General features: G+C 45.2%; 1 protein-coding gene across 2 annotated transcripts in view; it reads right to left on the reverse strand.

The window, feature by feature from the left end:
* The window catches only part of LOC124405576 (protein apterous-like), a 32204-nt gene extending 12539 nt beyond the window's left edge, over positions 1 to 19665 (reverse strand). Inside the window, exons 1-2 of one of the 2 annotated variants that reach the window (XM_046880604.1) lie at positions 19149 to 19665; positions 5667 to 6421 (exon numbers count right to left, since the gene is read on the reverse strand). In XM_046880604.1, the coding sequence (XP_046736560.1) occupies positions 5667 to 6421; positions 19149 to 19196 (803 nt within the window). In that variant the 5' untranslated portion in view covers positions 19197 to 19665. Of the gene's footprint in view, positions 1 to 5666; positions 6425 to 19148 lie in introns of both variants that reach the window. The other variant, XM_046880603.1, reaches the window with a different exon arrangement.
* Between the last annotated feature and the right edge of the window lie 6640 nt (positions 19666 to 26305).

Genomic DNA, 26305 nt, shown 5'->3' on the forward strand with positions numbered 1-26305 from the left:
CGAAGTTAATCCCCCGCAGATTCGAATCTCGACGTGAACGCGTGCAGGGCGGCAGGTTACACGACACCCGGTATAAATCGCGTCGCAATGAGACACGCGTGAAAATAAACTGTAACATGCGGATTACATTGTTAGCGATGAAAATTATTGCCACCTGCGATAGAGGATCAAAGACGGCTTGTCGGTGTATCTGAAATTTCGAACCGCGTGCTTCAGACCAGACCAACCGCCTGACTTTGATGCCAAACGGATGATTTGAGACGTCGAAGAACTCGTTCCAAAACGTACACCGAAATGTCCGTGTATAATATCTCCTTTCTTTTTTTTTCACATCTTTTCACCCATCTCGACATGCTCCAACGCGAACTATACCGCCACGCCCGCGCCCATAGCATTGCGCAGTTCAACGGAAACGTTTAAACTTTACGAAGCGGAATATTTGGCTAAGTTATGGATCCGTACGGACCGCGTATGTTTGTCGTTAACCGCACCGCACACCGCAAGCCTCCTCCGCCGGGAAGGGGAACAACGTCCGTCCCTCCAAACTATTCGAAAAAATATATTACACCCTATATTTTCTCCTTCAAATTTTTTTTGGAACGATAAATTGACCGGAATTTAAGATTTTCATTGCGCGATGATGATGATGATTTGTCTCGAAAAATTGATTGACACCGTTGGTGTTGAAATTTGCCATTTTCGTCTGATTTACTACTCGTGCAAAAATCTAGCGACGAACTTTCAAAGTTGAAAATCATCGTTAGTTGAACGATCAGGCCTCAAGTATGAAAAGTTCGAGGAAGTCAGGCGATCGTTCCTCAAAGAGATTATATATTCGTGTCTCAATATTTCACGCAACATTTCTTTGACGAGTTCAGACGGGAAGAAAACCGCGTTAAATTTATATATATATATATCGGATTCCGCGTACACGCGGGAAAAGGAAGGGAGCGTCAGTTCGAATTCACCGAGGTTATACGTCGTCCGCGTTTATTTTTGCCCTCGTTGCATGCACGTAGGTACCTATACCCACGTGAATACAGTACAGTAGAAATTTTTTCGAAAGAGAGTCATCCCCTTCGACTTGACTCTCTTCTTCCTCTCCCACGTCATTTATCGAACGAACGAGCGAGAAGCAGCTCCACGTAGGCCGCATCGTTCCCGTCTGAAACGCGCATAACTTACCTCGTTATGTGTATACGCGTGTATATCATATCTATAGCCGCATCGCACACACGTAGGTACATATATTATATGTATATTAATTCGTATCGTGTATGTTATTGCTGCAGTCACGGTAAAAACCGCACGGAATTCGCTGATCTCGATGTTAGCTGCACCGTGTCACGCGAGTTGGCGACCATGCAAGGTCCAGAAATTCGGCACAAGTCCGACAAGGTCGTCGCCAAATCGTTAATATCCTGACCATCCGGACCAAGGAACCAGATTTTCCACGTCAATGGAATATGCAAAAAAATAACATATTTCACGCAAGCTACTCGCTTACTCGCTGAGAATATTTTAACTATATACGCATACAACATGTATTCTTGTAAAGTTGTTTTCGCGATTTTACAGGATACATTTTGCTGTGTGGAGGACCCAAGCAAATTGTCAAGTCCTTCGAAACAGGATCCAGTTTTTAATACTCCAGTTCAACGGCTAGCTTCTTTCTTTTGCATCACTTTAACGATGATACGATCCATAGCAGATTTAGAAAATTATTTTACTTTATAATAAGAGATTTAAATTTAAACGGAAGAGATAGTGGAGCGCGGATGAGAAGTCAAGTAGTCCGAAGATTTTATCTATACGCAATATGCATAACTTTTTTCACAGCTATACAATTTTTTCTCTATTTCTTCTCCAGTTGTATGAGACATATCATATCCGTAAAGCTTAGACGATGAAACTTGGCAGCATAAATGGCAGAACCGCACGCAGGCTGCCGATAACAAAAGCTTGATTCGATTTTCAATTTACACTTCCTGCAATTAGTCTTGTAACCCAATTCGAGTCGTCGCTGGGGGTCCGGGTCGTCAATTACTTATGCACCGCGTGTAAAATGAAGTGAATGAAAATGGAGAAAAAAGCATAAAATGCAAGTAAAAAAGGTCAGCACCACCCCAGGGAAACTTATCCTTGACTTGTCTGCAAGATAAACGGTCGAACGTGACGAGCGTGAGATGAAGGAGCGTAGACAGGGGGCGGAAAAATAAGTAATAAAAAGAGGAGGAACACGATCATACTTTTCGACACTTTCGCATGCACGGTAATTGACCCGCGGCACGCAAGAGCAGCTCGTGTACGTAGAGGTAAGTACATTACATGCGAAGTGCGCAGTGTGGCAAGCGGGTAGAAGCTGAGAGTTTCAGAGAAGCGTTCGATTGGTTTTGGACAAAGGTATTCGAGCCCCCGTGTTTGCCGAAGAAATTATCACCTGCTCGGAAGACAAGGCGGATATACACAGTAGCTCTGCATCATGTATGTTTATCTCGTATAATATAGTGAACGAGGATCCTCATGTCGAGCTTTTGTGGAACGATGAATATTCTAAAAGGCCAAATCTAACACGAAACTGACGAAATCTGTATAATGGTATACACCATGGGATCGAAAATGAGGCCCCGCTTGATAATCGCCCGGTAAATATATTCTAACCGTCAACAATAATTGTTTTCTTTTTTTTTCTCTTCTCTTCTCTTCTCTTCTCTCCTTTCTATTACTCTCAACGCTTGCCAACAATGCGCAATGGCGTTCACGCTCGTTACGTAAAGCACACCTTTCGCAAAGGTAAATTCAACGACCTCGCAACGGAGCCTATATACCTGCTACAGCATGTATTACAGTCGAAATACCGAGATGATCACCGTTTTCGAGTGAGATCTCGGGGCGTAAGAAAAGGACCCAAGCAGTTTGGAAAGACGAGTCCATCCATACAGATGATCAATGAATGATTTGCGGTTGCAGAGGTTTTGTGAACGGGCGTGATGCGGATAACCAAAGGAATAAAATAATCCCGGAAGTACCCGGCTGTGAAAATATAGCCAACTCTTTACGCGCAAGCAATTTTTACGACGGAATCACCGGGGCGATCCGAGGCGTCACGCGAACCCCGCTTATACAAGGCTAGCGACCCTCCGCGTCGGAGGAAGGATGCATTAAGGATTTTCTCTTCTGAAACGACAATAACATAGGCGCGATGCGATTTTCCCCCGCGTGAGTTCATCATCGCGGCCGGTAGTCCTTCCGTGATTTGATGTCGTGCGGTGCAGTACATCAATCGCGATAATCTCGATTCGTATCCAGCGCGCAACACATGCCTACCTTGGGTAAAATTGCAATCCCATTGAAGACGCGTCGAGGCTGGATGCACCTAGAGAGAAAGAGAGAGAGACTCGACGTTCACCAGCTGGTTCTAAGCACGCAATGTCGCTGCTAATGACAATCCGCAAAGTTGACGATCCCACATGCGAAACTCAGATAACTTGAATCGTTCTCTCGAAACGACTGCAGCCTTGTAACTTCGCGTCGCACCGTCTTGACGGCGGATGTGAGAGCTTGCAGAACGTGCGGAGGAAGATTTCACGCTTTCGTTATAGTCTGCACGAGGCGATCGACGTTGTAGTCGGACGAAAAGTGTAGCTTATTGTTAGTGGCGAGTTGAAAAAGCTGTTGCGGAATTGCAAGTTGTGTTGCAGCGACTTACAAATGCACGGGTTGAAACTGCAGGGCGAGGCGAAAGAAGGGATGATTAATTCCCTGTAAACGTAGGAGGGATTTGCGCGAGGCGTTGCCAGAGAGAGTCTAGTCGGTCCGCATGGATATAAGGCAAGACTAGTGATTTCCGCGTAAGAGTCTTGTACGCCTACCTGTCGCAGCAATTCTTTCTAGGAATGAAAACTACTATGCCGCCAACGAACGTGAGAGAATTCTTATTGAGCCAGTAATAGTACAACAAGCCGCCTTCGTCGACATTCTAAGCGTGGAAAGCGTGCGCGAAGAGAGGCAGAGAGATGAAATGAAATGAAAAAGAAAAGAAAAGAAGAAGAAAAAAAATAATTCAAGTTGAAAAAGCGAATCGGGAGAAAATGCAAGTCCCATAATGCTCGGCGAGTAATCAACCCGTCGGGAAACATTCAGCTTTTACGGCTCTAATTGAACCCGCAGGATCATCTTGGGACTATACTGAGTAATTTTAAGTGATCATGCCGCGGCGATATTGAGCAATAGATTATTATCCGAAGCGATCTGCAAATACGGTGTCGGCGGTGCGATCGATTCCTTATAGTCTGACAGATTAAATCTCTGGTGTAAAGCAGGCGTGCCAATCCTTAAATAAATTGTATATGGCGATAGGTAAGCGCATAAGTATATGTATACCAATCGTAATCGTTTACCCGTAATTGGCGATTGCAACGGTCCGAGACAATTGCCTTTTTCCTGGAGGCATTAGCGAGGATGCAGGCTTTGCTGCATAAATTGACAATTCGTTCTGGGAACGTAATTAAGATGTAACGGAGCCCCTCCTCGGCATGTCACGTACGCCGATGCGAAATTTTCTCTCCCATTTTACAGCTAAAACCAGACGAGTATGAAAATGTTGAACCAGACTTGCCGCAGAGTTTCCGCAATTTTTATCTTCGGGTCGCATTATAACCTCGAGGAAATCGAGAGGGAGCATGAAGAACAAGTAAACCATGACCATACGCAAACAATACACAACGACACTGGAATTTGTTATTTAATACAGTGGTTACGTGTACAGGATCAAGTATTTGCAAATGGTTACAAGGATTGGAAAAATTACTCGATGCAATGCGTGCGACGAGGCTGATCACGTGACTTGTTCAACTATGCTACGTATGCTGCAGGTGTACGTATGTATAAGCATCCTTGGGTTAATAATAAAATGCTGCGGAATTGCTCAGATTTTGCGATTATATGCCAATGGTAGGTGCCTTGCAAGTTAGACACTTGCGTGTCGAATCTACGTCTACCTACCGATATTACTGTGATCCGAGAGAAAAAATTGTAGGTACTTAGCAAATGACGTTCTCTCATACAACAAGGGTCATAAAAGAGGCCGCAGTTGTTTTAATAATCCTAGCTACGTAAAAGAAAATCGGGTTGAGGAAATTTTTTGAAAAATTCATTTCCATGCACGTCGATTGTGGGCGGGATACGAACCAACCTTCTTCAAGGAATTTGCCATGTTCATTTGCGACAAGCAACGTCGTAAGCTCGCATCGTCGTTAGTCGCGACGATGGCTTAAAAGACCTTTCCCATGTCTGCGATCTAAGAAAACTCCCTCAACTACTTCGAGGTGGCAATGCCGCGGGTGAAAAATCATACGAGTAGGTGCGGATACGTTTGCACCATGATTGAAGTTATTATATTCCTCGTACATTGAAATTGCTGTTTTCCCTTAGCATGTGACTCGTGTCTCGAACTTACATAACGCGCCAAGATTCAGGGATCGGTTTCATACCCTTCACCATTACAGGGGTGGTCTTTCTGGATTTCGACAAATGTAATACCTACCTTTGATATTTGGTAATAAATGTCACGAAAAGTGTATTGCAAATACGTCTTGATATCGCTCAAAGGAACTCACGAATCTCATTCGTGGTAGATTAATGATTAACCGATAGGTGAAACTCACCGATAATAATCCTTCTTGCAGTATATATTCCCGTCCTTGCTGAAGCAGGTGACTTCACCGTCGAGACCCTGCCGACAGTGAGAGCATTGGAGGCAAGCAGCGTGCCACCTCCGGTCAACAGCCTGCAGGTAGAACCTGTCGGATATCCTGAGTCCGCACCCGGCGCAGACGACCCCTGGAGCGTCGTCGGAGTGCGAGGGTGGGGTCGGCGGGGGTTCGATTTTGGGCACCGTCCTGAGGTGTTCGGAGGCCTGGTGGTGGAGGTGGTGCTGGTGGTGATGGTGGTGGTGGTGGTGGAGGGCGTGGGGCGGCATCGCGACGCTGCCCTGGTGCTCGTAGGCCGTCCTGTACTCCTGACAGGGTCCGTGACCCGTCGACGATGGATACGCGTTGATCCTGAAGGCCTCGGGCGAGGGTTGCTGGGCCCGTTCGCCCCTCGGCGAGGATCCGTACTCCCTCGAGGCCTCGTAGGAGGTGCCGTCGTAGCAGTTGTTGTTCGGTCCGCAGTGCGTCTGGTGCAGGGACGTCGTCGTCGTCGTCGGGGTCGTCGTCGTCTGGTGCGACGAGCCGTGGTGTTGACCGCTCGGCGGGCTGCAGGGCAGAGTCGTCGGTCGCGCGGCGTCGCCCATCGACGCCGGAAGGCAGGGGGAGAGGTCGCGTGCCTGGTCTACGGAGGCGGGACCCCCCACGGCGCCTCCTGGCCCACTTTGGCACCCCAGACCCAAGCCGCTACCACGCTCCTGGGAGCTTGGAGGCTGCTGAAACCAATTGGGAATGCGATTTAGATCGGTAGCATTTATACATATTGTACTATTACTACATGAAATATATTTCGCGGCGGACTTCTGTAGACTACAATTTTGTTACGATTAAACACTGTCTGATGTTGAATTTCCGAATTCATAACGAAAGTCGTTCTATGTTTACACCGAATCTATTACAGTGTATAACCGTACGTCTTCCGATCTGTCAAGGAATTTATTTTCGCCTGAATCGTTGGCGTTATTTTATAGGATTGAAATTCATAACGACCGTCATACGTGGCAATTTAAAATACGTTTTTTCTGGAAAACTCAGTATTTCGCAAGGTTGCAGGTATCGTTTGAAGACCGGTAAACTCCCTTACAGCATTTCTCAACTCCTTCAATATTATTTTGCAGTTGCGAAATACGAATTTTTCTGTCAACATTTCGTTATTTTAAGGTAACTAACTTCGATTCGTACAATTGTCCTCTACTTTTTTCGGCGACGTCACTGCAACAAAACTACACGTGCAATTTCTCTGGCTTTTTCAAATTCTAAAATTTTCTTGACACTTGCTTAAAAATGTCCGGAATCCTAGTCTTTATAGTCACCCTGGTTTGGCTTGCGTACTTAATTGCAGCCTATTTCGGTATATGCAGTATACCTACGTAATCCTCATGGTTCGGGTGCTCGATGTTTCCGCAAATTCACGTCGTGGAGTGAACCACGTGATTCCACGACTACGAGGAATATCGCGATTAAATTCGGATATTGGCGACGCTCGTCACCATCGCGGAGTATCTATCTATATCTATATTCGTACATTCGGATTGTGCAACCAGCCACGATTGGATTAACAGTTCTTCAACCATCCTACCGTGGAGAATCTATTTCGTTAGTCTAGTTAGGCACGACCGCACAGCAAAGACCCTTCTTCGTTCGTAATTGGGGAATACCTACTATTGCAAATCGATAAAAATTACAATTGCTGTATGGGAAAAAATGTTGCGTTCCGAATTCTCGAATAACTGTTTCGGCCTTCCGACTTTTTATTCTCTTTCATCGTCGATACATTCGAACTTGCGGATATTTCGTAATTTTCAATTGCAATCGCGCAGGATTTCGGGACTTTGACATTTTGACCTGATAACCAGTGTATAAGCGATGTAAGACCAGATTCTTCTTAAAAACAGGCAATCCGAAAAATCAGAAGTATCAACGGTCCAAAATCCGAATGTTTGTGACGGAAAAGTATTCGAAATCCTTAGAGAAAAGTTCTTGTAGTGTAATCCACACGATACTCTACATAAATTCTCAGCAACAGCCTGAGCTACCTGCCTCAGCAGCTAGCTCATGAGAATGCGAATCAGCGAGCGTGAAGCGCGATGACCGTTTGATAATAAGGATTGAAGCTTTTTTGCGCCTTCCCAAACTTTTTCGCAATATTAGGTACCGAAATGTGTACTGGAATCAAGGTACTAACACACTGTGCTCGCGTGTTCATGTTGCAATTGCGTAACCGTACGTTGTTATCTAATTTTGTATATTTTCCAGCTATCCACCGCAGATTCCAGAGCATATTGATGTGTTACTCTAATTTTCATCCCGAGGTCGGCCGGGGTGAAGAATATATAAATCATATAAACCATGAACCTTATAATCCCTGGTCAATGAATGTCGACGAATGTACAGTGAACTCCAAAACCTGTTTTTATACAGCCCGAATGCATAGTGCATGGGTAGCGCTGAAGTTACGGAAAGTTGATACACCCGTTAATTATGACCCATAATACGTTCGAGAATCGAACGGTTACCACATATTTTATATACAGGTTTTCTTGCCGACGAACCGCTGCAAGGTGCAATGGGTAGAAATTTACAAGCCGGCCGGGTCAGTCTTTTCGCGTCATAAATATGCCATGACAAATGCAATTCCAAAGTGCGCGCGCCCGCTGCAGATCTCTTCCTGTGTCCCTTCTTCTCTCTCTCTCGCTCTCTCTCTCTCCCATCAGTCTCTCCTTCCTTCTCAGAGTCTCAAGTCCCGTCCACAGCGTATAATTTCCTTCCTCGATTGGCGCTCGAAATTCGACCGCTCGACGAAAAACCGCGTCGTCTCGTTGGCATTGTGCAACCCGGTTGAGCGGCGAGGTGACAGCGACCGCCTGGATGGGCTGCCGATCCACGGAGACGACGCTGATGGATGTCGCGGTCCCCGCGCATGTGCGGGACCCTATAAGGCCCTCGGCTCGGCCAATCGGAGCGCCCGCCGTGTTTCAATGTCAGCGCTGTCCGCGGTCGAGGACATAAATTACTGCAGGTAGGCAGGCAGACGCGCTCGCGGATTACACACGCGGCGGAAAACCGAAGTCTCGCATTTTGCGAGGAGTTCTTAACCGCGGGAACGAGGATTCGACTCGAGTCGATTTTCTACTCAGCTATTTCGAAACTCGAATTCGGTTTTTGGTTCCCGGAGGCGTGCGGAGAACTAAACGGTCGGCGGAGGCCTCGAGTGGCTTTTCGATGATTAAGGTATTACGCTCGACAAACAGTTTAGGCTGCTCTGACAGGGCCGTATTGTCCGGGGCCCAGACCGACGCCTGTCTCGCCGAACAATGCCCGTCCACCCGGGGACCTTCTGCCTCTTCGACTCGCCTCGGGCGAAGGGCCTCGACGTCCTTCCACGCTTTTAACTCATCGCAGGTACCCATTGACTCGAAGCGTCACAACATCGCCTCATTCATCAGCTTTCAGCTTTGCTCTTCCGCCTCACTTCGCACGCGCTTCAGACCTCTGGTAGAGAGAATCAAATTTACGCGTCACTCGGAGACGTCTGCATTATACAGATATAATACGCGTGAAAGTTAGGTAGCGTTTCTGTCCAGTCGGACGTAATCGTAACTAACGATTATCTGCAGTTTCGACATTGTCGAAAAACGTTGTGCGTTTCCTCCGGTAAACGCGAATGATATGATAACGATAATTGAGTGCTCTTATTTATACATCACTTCAATGCTCATCGAAAAGCTTTCATTACTATACGAATCTGTTGCATACATAGCTCGAGTACTTACGCAAGGTAAGTTTACTCTTGTAATCGTCAGGCAGTTAAAGGTTCGGTCACATCGGCGAATCTGTATCCATGCAAAATGCTCATTCAATAGACAGTAAGTAAGTGATTGATATTGGAGACGATGAAAATTGGCTATGATTTATAATAATTTTTTTTTTTATTGAACATAATAATTACTGCCGACACCACAAACCGAAGAGAATTTTTCGAATTAAGAACTACATGTGAATATTGATGACCGATAAAATCTTCTCTTTTCAAACAGCTACATAGTCCGTTTCCATCGATTATACCATCACCACTAAGGGAATAAACAATTCACTACAATTAACAGAGATTCAAAAAACATCAGGAGGAAATTGATTTTTCCATCACGTTTCACATAAAAACAACAAGATGTACCTCTTTGGATAAATTTCGTTTCCGATACAGCAATTCCTGCCTGCAAAAACAATTCAATTGCAATTACACGCGTTCCAGTTTCTAATTCAGACTCAGAAACGAACGATTAACGTAATTTGTTTTTTACCGTATTCCATAAAGCCGAGAGTATTTTTTATAAATTGTGGAAGAAATTCAACGGAAAACAAAACAAAAATAATTCCGTACAGTTGCCTTAAATTCACAATATTATTTATCACGAATTCCCTTATCAAAATACATGATTCCGGTACCCAGAAAAATCAACCCAACTAACAACATACTCAAATCTTTGTCCTGTGGAGGATCTGGCCAAGCTCGATAAGAAATTCCGCGCTGCAGCAGGATCTTCAGGATCAAAATTGAAAATTACTCGTAGCTCAGCAAGACTGGTCCAGCTTATGGTCGCGAGTTTCATCTGGTCGACCTCGCGGGTATTCGCATCGGTCTGTGAGCGGATAGTATTTGTGCTCGCTATTGGCTTCCTTGGTCGGTGACTGCGGTCAGCGATAACAACTCTATATACATATAGAAGTGCAGAGTTTCGGTAATGGTGGTGGTGGTGGTGGTGGTTGTGCTACTGTTGCCACCACTTAACTTAACGCTGCCGCGAGCAGCGATGCCGTCTAGTGGAAGCGAAGGTCTCTCGCGCGCTTTCTAGGTCCTAGTGTAGGCGGTTGTTGGCACGCGGTCGACGATAGCCGTTATCTGCTGCTTTCTAGCCGGCTGCAGGGTGCGTGAATAGGACCAAACAGCTCGTACTGAGCCGAATTTCACTCTATTCCATTCGGACTTGGCATAAATCGCAGCCTTTCGAATTGCACCTGTTCGCAAGACGCCTGCGGTTTCAAAGAGTGGGCGAATCCTTTTGGCGTCTTCGATCAAAGTTAAGCAATCCTGGTTGTCCATGTGAGTGCAAAAAATGAATGGACGTTCGAAATTTCCTTGTAATAGTTTCCTCTTTTTACTCGTTGTTCCGTTTCATTCGTAATCGACGAACAAATACTGTGGGATGCGGGATTAAGAAACCTCGAGAACTAGCAGAGCGTTGCAACGGAATAGTGCAAGCCTGTGTCTCGAGGTCTGGCGAAACTGAAAACTCTGCCAAGTCACCGTGGCGGTGCGATACCTGTATTTCGGTAAATTTCACCCGCAGTTCGCCGTTAAATTTTCATCTCGTTTTCTGTCACACACCCCCCCCCCCCTCTCTCTCTTCTTCTCTTTCTCTCTCCCTCTCTTTTTATCCGTATCTACCGTTCATTTGACGAGACGTGGCAATTAGGTGAGGCCCGAATTAGTCATCATTAAACCCGAGCTGCAACTGACGTTGCAGTGTCGGCTATGAATATATCGGCAATACAGGTAGTAGAGGAACTAGACGTCGAGTCAATTCGCCAGAGGGAAAACGGTACTCGCCATCGGAAGATTTCACGAGGCTCCGAATTTGAATACATGATTGGATTTTACGAGCCCTTTGATAATGTTGAAGCGAGCGAGATGAAAAAAAAAGAAAAAAATTAAAATTTTTTTTTTTAAAAAACAAAACAGAAACAACAGCTATAACGTGCTATAAAAATCCCAGCGTCTCAGGGTTTTCTTCGCGATACGCGATATTGCGGGGAGAATCGTCGATCGGATATCGAGTACCTATATCGGATGGACCGTCGGACGCGACGGAGGGCGTCTGATGCGGCCGAAGCGCCGCGGCGCCGCTGACGGCAACCGCAGGGCAATTAAAACGAAGAGGTAGACACGATTTACTGTTAGACGAGTTCGGAAGGCTGAGAGCAAGGTGCGGAGGCGAGTTAACCGGCCGACTTGATAATGCGCCGCGTAAAATACGGGCGACCGCGTCGCCGACCGCCGACCGCAAGGTTGTCGAAGGCTGTAGGTACAGCTAAGCAGCGGCTGCCGGCATTGGTGGAAGTGAAATCTACGATATTATTACACAGTATTAAGACTCGGGAGTCCTCCGGTACTAATCGCGTTCGTTCCGCCGGCCGGCCTGTTCAAAGACCGCCAATAAACTCGTCGACACTTTCTTACCTCCTGGCAGAACCCATCCTTGTGATGTAGAAATCCCTCCCCGAGCGCCCCAGAATTTATTCATCTAACCGATCTACCACGATTCCATGACGCTACCTCGAGATGAGAAAGAAACCTAGCGGTTCAGAGTCGTAAATGAAGAATCTGACGGGCATCGCCGATTCACTAAATTATTTCCATGGATTTGGTCGCCTCGTATTCACCGGTATAGGTACCAGTCGTTTGCAAGATTTTGACAGCGCGTATCTCAGCTTTTGAGAATAGTGCGGTTTACTCGCTTTATTCTTATTTATTGCATTTTTTAAATCGACGGTCATGTCTGCTGTAGCTCGTATAGAACAAGCTCTAGAGATTTTGAGGATGCATATTATTGAACACTGATTTTTTTTTCTCTAATACCCTAATCCGACTCTGTTATAAAAAATCACATATTTAAAAAAAAAAAAACATTATATGCTGATGATTTGCTGCAATTTTTTCCCTTATTTTTGTGTTCAATTACCATTATTAACATCTAAAATTTCTTTTCTTAGCCACAGTTCAGTTGCGTTTCATTTTTGATAATATTTTAAAATTCAACCGTCAAAAAATGATCCTACAGATTATTAAAATAATACCAGATAAAGAGAGATGAAAATTTTTCAGGACTACAATTACGAGTAAGTGACTGTTGCTTCGCTGAGGAATTATGGGAACTAAACGAGTGCTGTTGTTCGGCGGGAGCTTGATTGGCTGGAGATGCATGACGTATCAGCTCGAGGGAGGTCATTCGATCTTTTGAATACAGCGTTATTTTGGGCCATTCATAATTAGTAGAACCAAGTCAGATAAGCGCCGAAATAGTTATTTTCTTCGAATTTACGGAGAGAGATTATATTGTACAACATTTCAACAATACCGTTTTGAAAGTATATTTTTACAGGCTTATTTTTCTTCTTACAAAATCTTAATCCGGAAACGTGTATAGTATATTCACTTCCTGTTGTTTTTACTTTTCACTCTTTCTCTCTCTCTCTCACTCCCTGTTTCCCTCTCCGTTTTTCTGATATTGTTACCCGCATTATTGATAGCTAAAAAGAAAGAAGCTGATAAACGATAAAAAAAATCTCAGTCTATGAGCAAAACTAAACGTAAGCGCGACTTTGAGGCGACACTTTTTTACCCCCGTTACGTGAAGAAATTTCTTTAATACGGTCCCAATTTGCTGCCTCACATCAACTGTACAAGACAAAACAAGTAGATATTTCTTCGCGTATCTTCTTAATTTAAGGATCAATGAAATCGGCTGACCGAGATCCGTGGAAGTTGACACACGTTAACCCGGGTTTTCACGGAATGCTTCAAGCCTGTTTTTAGACTTGACTCGAAAACCAACGTCACGACGTTTTATCAAGGGTCGCCTATTCTGGCGATATTGTCCATATCAGTGCAGCATCCCCGACCCGCAGCGGCTGCCACAGTTACAAGGCGAAACGGAGGTCCGTTATAATAATACAGGAAAATTCAGGAAAACCGCATTTCCTTACGTCAAGCATAGATATGGGCGTACACATGACCATAAATAAAGACGAATTTGATTCCCGCGTGTGATTCGTAAATCCAGGAACCCAAACGAACGCCTTGGCTATCGGCTCCAAGAGCAGACTGCTTCGAGGTCACAATGCATGACCTGACCTCCGGATTACGTGGCAATCGCCATGGCACCCACAACTTCGTTCGAGCTAACCCATATCTGTCCGCGTCAAATTCCGTCTTCTGCTCGAGGTCTCTCTCTCTCTCTCTCTCTCTCTCTCTCTCTCTCTCTCCCGCGCGATTTCTCTCCTCTTATCCTCTAATTCTGCTTCTGCTGCTCTGTTTTTCGTCGGCTATAAGCTCTCGTGGCCTCGGTGGTTAGTCCTCGGAGGTCAGACTTCGAATTCATTCAGCACGAAAGTATGTGCACGTGCAGCGAGTCTCTCGTCAAAATAACCGATCCGATCTTTGACCCTGTTATAAACTTTAGACATTGATTACAAGCCACGAAGACACTTGCTGGCACGGTTTATCACACGAGTATATTTAGCCGTTTTGTGTCGTTTTCGCGCACTGAAGTTCAACGTTTTTCGACATCGTAATGAAAGGATGATCATGAAGGATAACGGAGAAATTGAGTAGGCATAGAAATCAAGAAACATTTCGAGTATCGTGGAAGTTTGGACTTTCGGTATTTCATTATTTTATGTTTATGCGGAATTACGCGTATGCATTACAGATGCGTTAGAATTTTCCCCTCGTCATGGTAGCGAAAATTGCATTGCAAGAATTCAATCGCACGATAATTATAATCCACGCCAGACAAAAATTCCTTGTTTTCTGCTTCTTATTTTTTGCCCCGCATATCAAACGCGACACGTGCCAAAAACGAGCTTCACGTTGCAGACCGATAAATATCGCAGACTTTGTATCCTTGCGTCAAGAAACGCAGAAGTAAAATGATCCGTACGAAGTATATCGTACAAGACATGTTAACAATTGATAACATGGTATAAGAATTAATCCAAAAAGATGAAAAAGATGGAAAAAAAAGAAAAATAATGACGACGATCTATCCGAAGATAACACATCGGTGCTCCGCAATCGTACAAAGTGAGTAATAATATTCCGCGACATCGAAGAGCAAGTTGCTATGGCTATCGCAGTATTTTGCAAATTTGTCATATATTTAAGAAGAGGCAAAAACAGCAGCAGCGGCAACAGCAGCAGCATCAGCATCAGCAGCAGCCTCTGCGCGGATACATAAATTGTAAATTATAGTTTTGAGGTCCACTATCGCCACCAGACACGCTGGAGCGATGTGGTCTCCCACTCTTATCTCGTCAAAACAGTAATAATTCTAGTTCCTTCTCTCTTTCAGTCGATGATGGGAGCGCGTTCTCCGTCGTCATTTATTCTCCCAGCTCGCTCGTCCTCACTCAACGCAGATATGCTTGGTCTTGGTCTCTTCACGACGACGCTTTTATTATCCCGTGTCTATTTCTCTCTTTATTCCGAGCGATTGTTTATAACTTGAGAGATCCGTGTGCCCCGAGCAGACGAGACGGCGTCAACTTGACGGCATTGCAGCAAAGATATTCCGCGTGCAGTGCAGGCTCATCGTTAAACCAAACGCAGCATCGATATTGTAATTTCCGGTCCTATCCAGCGCAAACTTGGCTTTCTGTTGACAATTTCATCGTCAGTTGATAATATTTTATAACACGAACAACATCCACGCGCATGTGGGACTTGCTCGAGGACGTGGACATGGACGTGGACGTGGACGTCGTCGAACGGCGGACAAACGAGCCTCTCTTATAGCACTGACGCGGAGATAAGAGGCTGTGTGTGGGATGTATCGTGTGTCGCATCTGATTTTTATATTACTCACAAACGTAGAGCATATTGTACGCACCATAGGCTCACGGTAGTCCGGAGACTCGGTGAAGATGATTATGCTAATAATTCGAGGAGTTAATTGAGCGGCACTTATACTGCCGGTAATTACTGTTGCACCTTTTCTGAAATGTATGCGATATCCTATAACCGTTGCGCACCTCCGACTTCCTCGGATAATATAACGACTACAAATATATTGTAGGTACCGTAATTACCCATCCGACATCCGAAACCCACCTTTGTCCCATGCGTAACTTTTTCTTTTTTCTTTCGCTCTTTTTTTCTCTCCGTTCGCTTTCTCCCGCGCAACTGTTACGTATACGAAAAGAAAAATGTTGTCGATCTTACATATCTCGTGGTGGATATATGGATAACGATTTTTCGATGTTAAATATACCGCGATTGTGGCAAGATTTACTAATCCGAAAATAACAAATACAAAACGAATGATAAAGAGTTTAAAATATGCTTAGGTATGTAGATGTAACACAATTGATGTAGACTTGACTTACAGTCATATACATGTACTGCACCGGCGGTTCTCCGTCACTCTGCATAATTCAAAGCTGAAAATGCATCCGCGATTCGGGATTTTTGCACGCCTTATATCTGTCCTGCTGCGGTACAGGCTGCACATGGTCATAGAAGACGCGATACCGCATTTCTTGCCTGTAGTAAACGCCTCTTGATATCAAATAATATGTAACGTGCCACATTACGTCAGCAGGATGCTCGGAATGATAAAAAATAATGCGGTGATATAGAAAGGTCGTAAGTAGGTGCGTTGACATTTGCCTTATTCTGTCTACCAAAGCATTCTACAAAAATTAATTCGAAACGCTTTTTCAAAGAACTGAAAATGTAGTCACATTTCTCAATTTTTTGATGCAAACAAACATGCTTCTTAATATTCATTTTTTACCAATCAAGAAAAATAAAAGAAAGGAAGAAAAATGGCAGGAACAATAACGTCCCTAAATTTGTACTCGAGAGAAATAATTTCTTAATTATCTTCTAACGTCTGTGCCTTGTATTCTTATGCTGGCAGGTATTTCATCGAAACAATTGTTAAATTTAAGCACATACCTGCAGTCTGTGCTTTGGTTGAAAACATTTTATACTCTTCGCAATCAGTTGAAATTATTTTATGCAGAGAAAAAGTTAGTAAATAATTACCGAAAAATAATATCGTCGGTACAATCGAATGACGTGACCGAATTGAAAACCACGAGTAATAAACAATTAAATAGATCTTGGGTATCGCATTGAAAGAAAAAAAAAATGAATAAAGAAAATTCGGATTGATCGGTAAAAAAGTTGTTTAGTTTGTGTTTTAATTTTATTTCACGACCTGTTTGCGTCACGAGAAATTATTAGAGAGGTTTGGAAAGATTTCTGCAATGAATTAAGCCTATCTGACCAAAGAAACGTGAGAAAGGAAAAAAAATATAGAAGTTAAAAAAATTTCAAGTGACCATTTCCGCTACTTCATCAAGGAAAAAAGCTTAAAATCAAAAATAAAAGAAACAATCGTGTAAAACGACATTGTAAACGTCTAAATAAATGTGTAACATATACACGGTGGTCCGCGATAAAGAAATATCACGTAGGTATAATATGCACGTGGTTTCTCTCGTGTGTGCTACCTATATGTATACCGTTATTATACACATGTGTGTTCATATTGGTATAGCATACGTACATATGTGTGTACAACAGCAACACAGTGGACTCTGTTACGTAAGAGAGCGACGGCTATACTTCATCGGATTATTATAACTCAACTGTTATATTATGTGTGTAACGTAAAATCCGCAAGTTCGTTATCCGACGTGCAAAATAGGATCGAGTCTTTTATATAGTAGGCCCCGTAGCTTGGAGCCTTGACAAGGCAACAAGGCAGCCCATCATTCCGGCGGGTGTGTGGATAGATCGTACCTAGGTATAAAATATACCTGATGATAAGTATGGCGGTACCAAAAGTGGCGCAACACCTCGTTACTCCGCAAAACGTACGCTGTTGCGTACCGCAATAGTAAATAGGTATGAGGTACAAAAGGTACGCCATTGGAGACAGCAGATCCGTTATCGGTGAAAATATATCAGGAAAATATGACTTTCTACTCTGTATTATACCGTCCAGGTATACTTATAGTACCTATATCTTGATGCAGGTGGTGGCGACAGTTGACGCAGGGCTGCCTTGCCTCCTTCCTTGTCGCGTGGTCGCGGTTATATGGCCTTTTGAAACCCCGCTGGGTGCACCTAAACTAGCTAGCCACGCCGTCAACTATGCGGCATAGCCTACTAAGTATGTGGGCACCGGGCTGCAGCACCAGGACGTCGACGTGCGTCTCGAGTTGTCAGCGCGATGACAGCCTTTCGTCCACGCTTACCACCGCAGCTTCTGTTCCGCGGCGGTTAAAAAACGGAGAAAAAATCGCGTCCCGACCCACCGCCGAGTCGCAATTTTCCTCATTAACCGAACGACGACTACCTGCCTACCAGATAGCTTAGCTTAGCTTAGTTTAGCTTAGCTTTGCTCCGCCCGCGGTGAGACTCTCCTTATTGCCGCGAGCTGAACGCGGTGCAGAAGTACAGGAAACGGGTGTCGAGTTTCGAGATGCGCATTGCATTATAGGTCACGTTCCTTCTTTTTACCAGTTTGGCAAAATTCTTGCCAATTGTATGTACACGCGTTCGTATAGAACAACGATGCGATGGTATGACGCACGCCTTTGCCGCAGCGCGTTTCCCGCTCGGCATGTTCGAGATCGTTTTAGCCTGAGACGGTGAGGCGGACGCAATTTATTGCCAATTAATTTCAGTCACATCCAGGCTCGGACATAAACGCCTTGCAATTTAGATTAATTCGAAAACAAGAGTTGGCCAAGAAAAGGACCGTGTGACCGCAGCAGCGGTTGCTGATGCACGTTTTGCCGGACACGGACCCGTTTGATCGATTGGTTAATCTCCTTGACGCTTTGAATTTAGATGAATGTTACAGCCCTGCCTCTGTAATAACACGATATATGTATACTGGAAGAGCAGATTTATCGCGAATTTTTACAGCAAACGAGTTAAAATATGACCGCGTGGATTATAAGTTCTTCGGGGATTCTTGTACTCTTCAGTTTTCGCCTTTCGTACCACCCACCGTTATGTTACACCTACTTGAGCACTACGTTGTAGGCTTAGGACAGTTGACTCGGTGTGAAGGTTTACAAAGAAAATTCTGTCTCAATTTCATTGGTTTCTCCGTAACCGTAAATGAACAGGCCATAGTGTAAGTGACAGGATCATAGTGACACTTGGCCCGCGATTATCGGAGGGATAAACATTGGCCAACGTCTTGAGAATGGATACAGCTTACAATAGAATATACGCTCCGGTTTTGTCCCGTCGCTTACAACCCGCATTCACCTTCATCCGAATTACGTTAACAGAACAATAAGTTTGTCAAGAATTACGGCTTCGTCAATATCCGTTCGGCATAATACTTGTAAGTTGCGGATAACGGCAGGCGACATAGATCCGACGGCATGAAAAGATCAGGCGTAATGCGAACGAAAATTTAATGTAAGCGGATTAATGCAGGTGAGGTAGAAATGGCACTCCGATAGCGGGAAGTGAAGTCGAGCGTGCAGGTAAAGAAGAAGAAGAATAAAAATAAGAAGAAGAACACTGACACGTAGCAAATCGCCGAACAGCCGAAATTTCTGACCAATTCATGTCCGGCGGTGCAAAAAATTGTCACCGCGAAGAAGAATTAACGGAGCAAGACTTACCCAATGCATGCCGGTGGTGGGAGGGGCGCGCTCCTCATACACCCCCATCAGGGTGGCTGCTGTCGCGGGGTGGTTCCCGCCGTGGGGTTGAGGGCGAGAAGCAGGTGGGAGGGGGCCGGGGGACCGGGACGCCGGTGACGCGGAGATGGCGTCTGCCGCGCGTCGTCCAACCCGCCCGAAGACGCTACCTCCTCAAAAGGGGGCGCGACACTTTTGACCCGAGCATAAAACGCGGCCGGTACACAGGGAGGCGGGGGCGCCGATTTATCGGCCGAGGTCAACGTTCGGCGGATCTATCGATCGCTCGATCGGCACTGTGCACACTTGGAACAGTTCCCTGCGTCCTTGAGCCGCCCCACGGGCAGGATCGGCTGTTCGTAGGGTTCACCAAGTTTAAATTTGATCTTCGAAACGAACCGCACCGACGATCGCGATCTCCGCACTGACAATGAGTCGTGTGCCGACGATTCTTCGTTCCGGTTCGAGGAATCACAGACAGCCTCACTTCGATGGTCTTGTTTTCCGTGGAGAACACTCACTGCAGATCACTGCTAATCCCGACTAGGACACCCTTGATCCCCGTCGGGTGATTGGGGTTGATCGATGTCCCGCCGCGTGCTCGAGCACTCGTTGCGCTCTTCTGGGTGTCGAAGAATCGCGAGATCTTTGGGCCCGGAGTGTTGCAAGGGTTTTTTCTCCCCCTCTTTTTTCTCAAGTTGTAAATCTCTCCCCGCTTGAGGCACCCGCCGCGTATTCGGGTGCTCGTGACGTCTCGGAGACCAGCGTGAAGGCGCTCATAAAACGGCTTTGTCGAGCTGCTGCGCAAGCTGCGCTGAGAGAGAATTCCTGTACCACCGGTTAGGGCGAACTTTGAACCCCGGTGACTGGACGGCGACGCGAATGTTTCCCCGAGTTGAGGGAAAAATCACAAAATAAAGCCTGCTGGCCGGTGGCTGCTGATCCCTCGATATACCGACGTTCCGTTTCCAATACGAAGACCGGGTCCGTCGGCACACTGTTTTTGTACACACCACACGCACTGTCGAGATACGTAAAAAACACTATTTCAAAACTTGTTTCGGGATGCGCGAGGATGCGAGACGAATTACCGATGCCCGTGCAGGAGACACTCGACGAAGGAACCGCGCGCCGCGTCAAGGAACCGGGTTTTCTTTTTCCTTTCGTTTTTTATATTACATATAGAATTATCGGGGCATCGGGGTCCTCGGTGTCGATTTTGACTTATGCATCTCGCGCACTGGCCTCGCGCATGTGCTGTGACGATGGATTCGGGGGCTCGCGCTGCGCTGTGGCGAACACACTCGGCCCGGGCCGCGTTGTGGAGTGAGGGAATGACCAGATGGAGCGGCATCGACGGCGCCCAGCGCCCCTCGTGGTCCAGACTCGAACCAGGAAAAGTGGGGCGGCTAGCGTCGGTTGGACGGCCTCCGCGTTCCCCACCCGAAACCGACAGGCTCCACCTCTTCCTCGGCGATCCCCTCGGCCCCAGGTCGCCAGGGCAGCCTGACAAGTATAACTCGACAAACGCTCAAGAGAGTCGAGGCGACGCGATGTAACATGTACCGGAGCTAACCGGGCGCTGCGTGCTTTCCAAGCTCTCCTCCAGGAGACCGGATATTCAATTTTTGTTTCCACGCGTTTGGATACACTCCAAAATTTACCTCGTTCCTGCGACGTCATACCAACCTCTGCTTTACGCTCCACTTGCAGCTTGCAGGTCCGCACTTTACCCTCTGGATTCATCTCGTATTGATCTTCTCGATATTCGATGCTGACGCCTCGCTTCTGTCGTTATAACTTCCGTCCTCTGTACTCTGTGTCAAGAGTCTAAGTCATCTTGTAATAATTAATCGATTTTCAAGCTCAAAGTTTACTTTATGCCTTCTGCCATATGCGTTTTACTTTTTCACCCCCGTTTCTACATTCTTTCTTCTGCCATCATATTCGTTACTTTCTATTTTTTACGGTACAGATTTCCGGAATTGAATTCTGCTTTTCTGCACCTTTTTTCGTTTTTATCGTATCTTGGATTTCACTTTCCACCTGATTCTTGAAGCCTGGTTATACTCGTGTCTTCAAGTTTATGACCTCACATTTCTGCATCACGTGCATCGTCTACCTTTTGAGATTTGCCTGAAACAATTCATCGAACATTCAAGCTTCTTGTTACACAAGCTACTATTACACGTAAATTTGAAACTAGAATAGCTCTGGTCAACAAAAATCCACTTTTTGTGTGTAACATGAGAACGTTTAACTGATTATGTTAGGAACAAGGTTTAGTATGATGGAATTGATATTGGATTATTTTATATACGATTAGAAACGCGTGCCGCTTACCCCGATAAATGCACGAATGTTTTAAATAAATACCTCTTGAAATAAAGCGATAAGTGTGACCGCTCATCCACAATCATCTCCTACATTCCATTGTAAATAACAAAACACCGTGAATCAAAAAAAGTGAGTCAAAAGTAGCTGTAACACAAAAATCAGACCTGATCGAATCAAAATAAATATGGTTTCACAACGAGGGTATATTATAAAGGTACTTCAAAAGTAGCAAGTACCTTCCTCGTTACAAAATTTTGTTAACCAGTGTTATTGATCTGTTATACAAAAAAACTTTCATACGATTACCGTCAGTCTTGAAGAGATCGAATTCCGACAGACTGTAGAGACTTTCATTGTCAATCAAGGTTCGATATATACATATATAATATATGTACACACGTCTTACCCACATGGTATCGCAATATGACCGCGTTGCAATCTCGATATCTTTGATTTACGTTACGCAAGTAAAGTATATGTAACTAACCAACATTCAGCAGCTACGCAACTTGTACACGAATCATGTGCGCCCGGACAACCACCTTTATCTCTACACCGTTGTGTGGAAGGTATCTTGCTCTGTCTTGCCTACTCTTTATATCCCGTAAGGTGCGTACACGCCTTGCACACCCACGAGTAAAGCAGACATAGGTATCTACTGATACATGCTACATGCAGGGAGCGTATCACCGGGTTACGCAACCGAGATAAAATAACGTGTTTATTGTTCTATTGAAAAAATGATTACTTGCCAGTTTTACTTACCCTGCTGTTGCTTGGCGAACGCGACTATACGTGCACGTTCACTAGCGTATGCCAATACCGGGGCATTCGTGTGCTTGAATAGTCCGCACTCGTATATACTACATCTTTTTTCAATTGCGAATGCTGAGTAAGCACAAGTCTATTTGGCGTGTGGGAATTTGAACCCGTCGAATTAATTATCTAGAAATTTGACAAGTGTCCTCTTTTTCTGCACGTTACGGATAAGCCTTTTAATTCCCGATGAGATCGTTACGTACGGGCATCTTCATCCTGTCAAACGCATTCATAATGTTTAAGAGATAGCGAAATCGAGGAGTTCAGATTCCAAACGTATTCCGCCAGGGTACATAATATTATCGTGCAAGCTGTGAAGGCGAGTCCGGCTTCTGGTGTACGCACTCCGTGCCGAAAGTAAACACACGTCGATAAGTTCCGAGATTTCTAATCCGTGTAATCAATTTAATAATCTCTAATCAAACACTTGAGAAACGGCGATGACTCCCCAGCTGATGCAGAACGGTTTTGATCACTCGATAAGCTCCCAGCGAACGTCACGACGGAATTTCACCCTGCACGCAGTGATTTGTGCGGTTTACCTACGACTGCTGGAATTCGGCACGTAATTGCCGAGTGCCTCTTAAAAACTTAGCACAATAAGCCGTTACATGCTAAATCCGAAGCCACGCGCCACGCTGCAGAACGACCGTTTGGTCACGTAGCTACACTATCGTCGGTTTCCTCGACGGCGAGACGGGCGTACCTGAGTATAATATCATCTGCGGGATCACCGGACCGAGCAGCAACGCATCCGGCCACACTTTCTGCGGTCGGATCTTTTTGCGGCTCGAATCTACGTCTGGTAACCCGACTCCTGGTGAATACGAGATCGCCGGACGCGTCCTTTCGCGCTTTTTGCTCCTGCAGTGGACGCTCTGCAGTTCACTACCTCGAAACTGTTTTCCCGGACGACCGGAGCCAAGGAACGTGGTCGAGTCCCGCGACTCGACGGTCTTGTACGAGTTTCTGAAACTCGCCTTCCACACGCCTCGAGGATGCCGGCCAGATCTGAAATTTCTGGGCTCCCCTTCGGCGGGCACTTTCCCAGGTGCTGAGCGCCACGTATATCGGCGGCTTCTATCAGCCCATTAAAACACGGCTATTGGCAGTATAATATCAAGAGTGACCGTTGAGCTGCCCCACGAGATATTCGTAGTACGTGCCGCTGCACAATCGAGGCATTAGCATAAGCTTGTGCTGCTTGTATGGGTTGAATAAAAGTAATCTTCGAAAATCGGTATGAAGTAGCTAATAGCATCCCAAGTGCACGAGCACCTGTCGACGGTCTTTCGACACTTGCGATCAGACAGTTACATCCGATTCGTTTATTATCCTTCAAGTCGAACACAGTCGATTTTGTTGAATCGTTCACAAAGAAAAATTGTCTTACGTATACCGATTACAGAAGGAACATAACGTTGCATAGTCGGAGGTGTAATAAGGTCACACTTTGTATGTTGATCAGGTTTTTCGACGCTGGACAATCCAACGATGGCGACAACTGATGTGAGATGGCTGTAATCTAAAACTACGAGGAAGCAACGCATGGTATTGAGTTATAGGTATCACGCAATGATCTTGATCTTGATACGGTGTTACTTGTATTAATACACGGGTATCTACATATAACAAAATATAAAAGTTTATCGTCTTGATTACCGGTCGAATCGCCGTTTTTTCGGTTTACTCGAGAGAACTGATAACATTTTTCGTTACAATTTTACCATGTACACCTTCACATACTTTACACGATCGTTTTGCTCCCGTTGATCGATCTCTGTTGTATTTGGCTAATCACGCGTGTACCTAACATTACCGAAGCGAGTGTTTATGTGGACACGGGTGGACTATCGAACACTGTATAGATAATCATTGATCGTGTATTGAAATTATCTCGACAAACTTTAATTTCTTTCTGATCATGAATGTGTCATTTCTGATCATGAAATAAGTTGGTTCGACTATTGCGACGCAGTTTGCACCTGTAGTTTGGTTTGTTTCCTGTTGAAACACTGCAGAGATGAGAAGTTCTTAGAATTCTTACAACCGGAGACGAGTTCAATGATTTCGTTGCGGGTTCCGTGCAGGAAATATAAAAAACCGTTTTACCGGTATACACATAAGTTAGTAATCGCGATATAGGTATAAATATATCACTGGTAACCGCAACTCGTTTCATTTCCCGTAACGGGAAAGAAATAAAAAAAATTTGATAGGCTATCCTGGGAAACGGCGAGCGATAACAAATACCGTGTGTATATATTATAAGCCCGACGTAACGTTCGACGGTTTAAACGTTTACGTTGTACACAAGGAGATCAAAAGGCAAATTTTTCGCATAAAAAGACGCGGAAAATTAATGCATCGATTTTCGACGCAGTCGTAACCTTTTATAAATAACGTTGGCTCTATTCGTACGGAAATATTTTCTTGTATGAATCCCAAAGGAGCGGATACCTTTGTGGTGTGAAACTTCCGACCTGTTTCTTGCAAAGCTCGTGCAGGTACAACGCCCACCCTCCGGCAGCTTTGCACAACCTCGCATTGCAAAACTGGACCGTTACGTACACTGAGAGAAAAACGTCATTGAATCAAATGAACGCGTGGTCACGAGTGGTGAAGTAAATATTTATTTGTCTCAATTCAAGATCCATCGGTCTAACAAAATGTTAAATTCATGTCAACTGAATTTTGTTGGACGGACAAAATTATTTTGTTGAATTAATAGTTAGTATTTTGTGTTTGCTGGATTTAGTTGAATCAACTTATTTTTTACCTACATTTTATTGTAACGAACTATTATAACGAATTATCCTTTTCCTGGATGGATAGAACGTACGTGTCAGTATTATATACTAGTTTGTTAATATTTTTCCTGTATGACTGGAACAAATTTTATCTCATCATTACCAAAGCGTGTTGTTTTGTTTTTGACTGCTCGCTGCTCTCTTATGGAGTAAGATTACCGAGTAAGAATAGCGTAATCAGGTGCGGTAATCGGCTTAGTGGGTTAAAAAGTGTCGATATAGATACAGATTTCGGATGTTAAGAAGCGACGGTTTGTTAGAAATGGTTGGCGATCTGTCAGCGTGGCGCAACACCTCGCAAGATAAAGATGTCGGGACCAGATCCGTTCTAAATGGAGAAACCTTGTAAAGGGTCCCGAGGAAAGCGCGATTGTACTCGAGGATGCTGTTAACGCGTCGTGTGAATGCCGAGGACCCAGGGATGGGACAATGCCTCGGAGACTCCCCGCCGATTTCGGGGTCCCGCCTGCTGAGAGCCCCCCACGACTGGGACCCGCAAAGCTATGTACGCGCGAGACTTTCGAGCCACGCCGTTTGTGTTTGGTACGGAAACCGTTTAAAGAGAAATCTATGGAACCAGATCAGCTGCTGGCTTTGATTAGCCCCCGACGACGGACGCTTTCCGGTATAACCTACAATGTGCGGTTAAGAGAAGGGATGCCTCGAGCTCAGGAGCTGGACTCTCAGGCCTTGCATCAGCTGGTTTTCCGACATTTCGTAACATTCAAAAAGACGTAAGAGGATTTGGAAACACCGATTCGATGGAATTCGGGGTACCTTATTCGGACATTTCTCGTTTTACATACGCGACTTTGAATATTTCTACTTAAGCTGTGTTTCACTTCGCCAGGCGCATCTCGAGATTGTCAGAGATTTCGTGGGACTTGAAACAGCGATGTACACGAGACCGGAGCGTGATTAACCCCCGACCTCAGCCTTCGGTGTAGGTACTGCCACACACTCGTGGGAAGTACCGTGGTTGTTTAATGCCCGCCAACGGCGGAGGTTCGGTTTCCAAAACAGACATCGTGCTGGGGCTATTGGATTTTGGCTTGACCGTTTACCAAACAACGCATGCTGCGAACTAAACACTCGGCTTACCACCCTGTGGTCAAGCTGCTGGACTGACCCACGTATACGAAGGCTGACCGGGGTGGTCGTAAAATGGTCAGG

The sequence above is a fragment of the Diprion similis genome, chromosome 4 (genome assembly GCF_021155765.1).
Source record: "Diprion similis isolate iyDipSimi1 chromosome 4, iyDipSimi1.1, whole genome shotgun sequence".
Lineage (NCBI taxonomy): Eukaryota > Metazoa > Arthropoda > Insecta > Hymenoptera > Diprionidae > Diprion > Diprion similis.